This window comes from Loxodonta africana, chromosome 5, assembly GCF_030014295.1.
Source record: "Loxodonta africana isolate mLoxAfr1 chromosome 5, mLoxAfr1.hap2, whole genome shotgun sequence".
Classification (NCBI taxonomy): Eukaryota; Metazoa; Chordata; class Mammalia; order Proboscidea; family Elephantidae; genus Loxodonta; species Loxodonta africana.
This window is the reverse complement of record NC_087346.1, coordinates 35,501,814-35,503,656: the sequence shown is the minus strand read 5'-3', so window position 1 is coordinate 35,503,656 and position 1,843 is coordinate 35,501,814. Positions and strand designations below refer to the sequence as shown.

General features: G+C 34.1%; 1 protein-coding gene across 7 annotated transcripts in view; it reads right to left on the bottom strand.

The window, feature by feature from the left end:
* ZGRF1 (zinc finger GRF-type containing 1) overlaps positions 1-1,843 on the bottom strand; it is a 103,806-nt gene that overhangs the window by 30,882 nt on the left and 71,081 nt on the right. For all 7 annotated transcript variants that reach the window (XM_064285427.1, XM_064285425.1, XM_064285423.1 and 4 more), the window contains one exon: positions 590-729. In XM_064285427.1, coding sequence (XP_064141497.1) covers positions 590-729 — 140 coding nt within the window. The remainder of the gene's footprint in view (positions 1-589; positions 730-1,843) is intronic.

Here is a 1,843-nt window from a genome sequence, read left to right as displayed (position 1 = left end):
GGCAAGAGTGGCCATGAAATCAAAGGTTTTGACTTTTGTGCACAATTTTGTGCACCTAATTGGCTTCTGAAAAAAGAATCCTTTTTTTAAAGGATTTTTTTCCCCAAAATATACAAGATTTGGGACTAAGGTCACAAAACAATAAGTTTTTGAATGAGAAATTAACTTGAGCTGTAAACTTTCACCTAAAGCACAATAGAATAAAAAAAAATTAAAAAATTGTGGACTCAGTGTTGTCAAATTGCACAGATAATGAAAGAAGTAGCAATAAACTTCATTACATTTTTCAGTTTACTTTAGGTATTGGGTCAGAGTACAGTTGAATATACTTATACGACACCAAGAACTTGACATGATTTTTTTTCAACAAAAATAAACATATTTTGGTATTCTTTTAAGGAAGTTTAAAATAGATAAAATTTAAAATATGCTTTTTAGAAATGGTCTAATTTATAATATAGTAATTTACAATATATACTACTATCAAACTGTACTTTAAAAAGTCTCTTTAACATAAAGAACCTGTAGAGCTGTATGTTATTGAGACACAAGGCCAGACTAAGTCACCAACATGATCAAATCAATTTACCTTTGCTGTACGTCGAAGAACTTTCCTTCCTACTCAGCTTAAGATACAGTTTGCTTTTAGGTTCATCATAAAATTCAGGATTTACAGTAGTAAACTTTTTTAGTTTGCCATACCGTTTTCCCTGAAAATCGTATCCTTTTCTGTAAAATGAAGTAAAAAACAAAAATAAATTTGAATATTAAGGTATTGTTTTTTTAATCTGTAACATACAGTTTGAGCACAAAAACTAACTCCAAATAGATCAAAGACCCAAATGTAAAGTCTAAAATGATAAAGATCATGGAAAAAAAATAGGGACAATGTCAGCAGCCCTGATACAAGGCATAAACAGAATACAAAACATTACTAAAAATGACAAAGAGAAACCAGATAACTGGGAGCTCCTAAAAATCAAACACCTATGCTCATCTAAAGACTTCACCAAAAGAGTAAAAAGACCACCTACAGACAGGGAAAAAATTTTCAGCTACGACATTTCCGACCAGTACCTGATCTCTAAAGTCTATATGGTTCTGCTAAAACTCAACCACAAAAAGACAAACAACCCAATTAAAAAATGGGCAAAGGATATGAACAGGCACTTCACTAAAGACGACATTCAGGTAGCCAACAGATACATGAGGAAATGCTCTCGATCATTAGCCATTACAGAGATGCAAATCAAAACTACGAGATTCCATCTCACTCTAACAAGGCTGGCATTAATCCAAAAAACACAAAATAATCAATGTTGGAGAGGCTGTGGAGAGATTGGAACACTTACACACTGCTGGTGGGAATGTAAAATGGTACAACCACTTCGGAAATCGATTTGGCACTTCCTTAAAAAGCTAGAAATAGAACTACCATACAGCCCAGCAATCCCACTCCTCGGAATATATCCTAGAGAAATAAGAGCCTTTACACAGATATATGCACACCCATGTTTACTGGAGCACTGTTTACAATAGCAGAAAGATGGAAGCGACCAAGGTGCCCATCAACAGATGAATGGATAAATTACGGTATATTCACACAATGGAATACTACGCATCGATAAAGAACAGTGATGAATCTGTGAAACATTTCATAACATGGAGGAACCTGGAAGGCATTATGCTGAGTGAAATAAGTCAGTTGCAAAAGGACAAATATTGTATAAGACCACACTATTATAAGATCTTGAGAAATAGTTTGAAGATAACACATTCTTTTGTGGTTATGATGGGGGGAGGGAGGGAGAGTGGGAGAGGGGTGTTTACTAATTAGATAGTA